This window comes from Pinus tabuliformis, chromosome 4_1 (genome assembly GCF_031772625.1).
Source record: "Pinus tabuliformis cultivar Carrire ecotype Pingquan chromosome 4_1, CPIR1, whole genome shotgun sequence".
NCBI classification, from domain to species: domain Eukaryota; kingdom Viridiplantae; phylum Streptophyta; class Pinopsida; order Pinales; family Pinaceae; genus Pinus; species Pinus tabuliformis.
The window spans coordinates 275,142,871-275,145,912 of NC_142303.1; the positions used below are offsets into that span (position 1 = coordinate 275,142,871).

A 3,042-nucleotide genomic window follows, 5' to 3' on the forward strand; every position below is an offset into this window, starting at 1 on the left:
TGAAGGTTTAATAGATCCAGAATTAACATAAATCTAGACTAGTTTTATTTTGAGTGAATCAAAATATTAAACATTTTAATATCTCTACTATATTAAAAACACCTCTAAACACAATAATATATAAAATAATAACCAAACATAAAATTAATATTATAAAAAAACAAATAATTTTTAAACAATTTTATCACAATAATATATATAAAATAATAACCAAACATAAAATTAATATTATGAAAAAACAATTGGTTTTTAAACAATTTTATGGATGGTACATTGTATCAAACCATACATTAATAAATACATACATATAGTTATCGTTAACTATAACATATATAAAATAATAACCTACCATAAAATTAATATTATAAAGAAAACAAATGATTTTTAGAAAATTTTATCCACTACACATTGTACCAAACCATACATTAATTCATATATATATTCATCGTTACCTAGTAATTTTTTTTTATAAAAGAAAAAATAATTTTTATTTCATATAATATTTATAAATCCCGGGCGTATATATATTCCAAAATTATGAGATATACATTCAAAACCGCCGATGATTTTATTTCGTACCATGTCCCATGGAGCCGGTGGTTTCTTAATCTTTTCGACTAGTGGTTTTTACAATTAATAAATACAAATCAATAATAAATATTTAAATAAATATAATATAATATAAAATGATATGATATTTTTAAATTAATAAATTTGCGCGTCATGACACTGCACTCCCACTGTTCTGGCCACTTATATACGCTTGGGCGGAAGAGTAATGATGGTCGAAGGAGTCGATGATTTCATTGTGACTCATTACCAGTAGTTTCTTGATCAGGCAATTGTTCTGTGTTCTGCGGATACAGCAGCAACTGTTTTTAAAACAAAACGATGTGTGGAGGTGCTATTATTGCGGATTTCATTCCCGCCAACAGATCCCGGCGTGTAACTCCTAGGGATTTATGGCCGGATTTCGATACCTTCGCTGACTTGTTCATCAATGGCGGAGCCGTGTCGGAATCCGTCAATAAATCGGACAGCTTCGACGAGGGATACAAGCAGAAGAATAAGCCCAGCAACAATATTTTCAACTCCAAGCACGAATTTTCTTCTGGTGAGTTCCCAATATTAATGATTTCTCAGCATCCAAAAAATTGTTATTGTTTCCTAGGTTTGTCTTTTGTTATTTTGACTTTCTGGTTGGGTTTTGAAGGTGGTGAAAATGAGGCGATTCCTCCATTGAAGGATTTCGAAAAATCCCCCGCCAAGAGCGCGGGGAGGATCTCTGTATATATGTGTTTTATGTGTTATGCTCTTGCATTGTTTATGTGTGTATATGTGTTTTATGTATTATGCGGTCACATTGTTTATTTTCTGTGTTTTTAAGAATTCCTATGCAGGGAATTTCTGTACAGGGTTAAAACCTACATTAACCCTTATCTATCTATGAACGACCAATGATAGTACTCTTTTGCATCCTACCCTATATGTTCAATGATTTTCCATATGTCTAGACTTTGTTCAACACCAACTTTAGATAAGGCATTTGTTGTTGTGTTATGCTCCCTGTATATGTGGAAATATGAAATTTGATCAAAAGAAAGTTTTAAAATGAAGGGTCTCCTCAAGAATAGGAAGAAGTATGTGACTATGGTATCCTTGTGTCTCATTGAACCAATTTATGAAATTCATGGAGTCTCCGAAGACATGAAGAGTATGACATTCCTTTTCAACGGAACAACATAATACAATTTTAATGCTAACAACTTGCATAGTTATTTGAGTATGTGCCCAAACTAATCTAGTGCTTGAAGAAATTATGTTCCTATAAGTAAAGGGTTGCCCTCCCCCACAAACTCTTCTTGCAAGAGAAGCCCCATCAAAATATGCCCAACAAGAAGAGAAATTTATAACTTCCACTGATATAACATGTGGAACATGAGAAAAACTTGAGGATGGAATGAGAGAATAAATTACAAGGACCTGTGTAGCCACCTGGCTAGGAGAGAGGGATGGTTCTGGAAGATAGCCTTGTTCTTAGCCAATAAAACTCCCCAGCAGTTGAGTTAACTGTTGCCACCAACATTTCCAAGCATTAAGAAAGGTCTCACCAAGATAAACAACACCACAACCAATATTATTCCTACAAACTTCCCATATACCCAACATGAAAGGACAAGTAAAAAACATACGACTCACCGATTTTGTAGTGATTTTACAACCTGTGCACCAACTAGGCCCTTCCTTCAAAACACTCTTGTAAGTTATCCCATGTGGTTTCAAGCAAACAACATAAGAGAACTTGAGCTTTTATAGGACAACTCAGTTTCCATATCTTCATCCATTGTCAAACTGGGTGCACCGAACTTCTATCATTTGTCAAGTATAAATAACTAGATTTGGGGGTATATTTACCAAACAGGTAATAGACCTAGTATTTGATCCTCACATACGACAATTCAAAGAATCTATATAGTCTTGACATGAATCTCCATTAATAATCAAAAGGTTGATTTGGTAAGCATTCGCCCAACCCTGAGCCTAGATGGTTGAATGTGCATTGTCTGCCATTTGATTAAGAATTTTCCTCCCATTGTCATTCAGGAATGTGACCATGTCACAAGGAAGGTGGAATTTCTCCTTGCAACCAACCCATGCATCCACACAAATCCTTAATTTTCCTCCATTACCAACCTTCCAAGAAATGCCACATCAAACCATAGAGAAGGATGATAGAATGAATTTCCAAGTGACTAAGAATTATATTTCTTATTGTATGGAGATTCGACCCATTATATCTACACACACACACACACACACACACACACACACACACACACACATACAAGAAAGGTCTAGAGGTTGTTTGCAGATAACAACCTACAACCCACCTTAGCTACCAAAGCTTTCACAAATAATGGGATATTTTTAATCCCCCATCATCGCCATGCTTTGAGCACAACTATTTTGTCCCATCACGCCCACAAAAGAACATATTGTTCTTTTGATCCTACCCATAAAAATCAACAACAAAGCATACAC

General features: G+C 34.4%; 1 protein-coding gene across 1 annotated transcript; it reads left to right on the forward strand.

The window, feature by feature from the left end:
* The first annotated feature begins 753 nt into the window (after nt 1-753).
* On the forward strand, nt 754-1,421 carry LOC149175328 (uncharacterized). Its single transcript, XM_089421114.1, has 3 exons — nt 754-1,114; nt 1,214-1,287; nt 1,401-1,421. The coding sequence occupies exons 1-3, from the start codon at nt 892-894 to the stop codon at nt 1,419-1,421; spliced, it is 318 nt and encodes a 105-aa protein (XP_089277240.1). The 5' UTR covers nt 754-891.
* Nucleotides 1,422-3,042: the final 1,621 nt, after the last annotated feature.

Excerpts from the sequence above, each read along its gene's own strand:
- LOC149175328 (XM_089421114.1), top strand. The coding sequence starts at position 892 with ATGTGTGGAGGTGCTATTATTGCGGATTTCATTCCCGCCAACAGATCC. Across the intron at positions 1,115-1,213 it reads CAAGCACGAATTTTCTTCTG|GTGGTGAAAATGAGGCGATT; the intron begins GTGAGTTCCCAA and ends TGGGTTTTGAAG. Across the intron at positions 1,288-1,400 it reads AGAGCGCGGGGAGGATCTCT|GGAATTTCTGTACAGGGTTA; the intron begins GTATATATGTGT and ends ATTCCTATGCAG.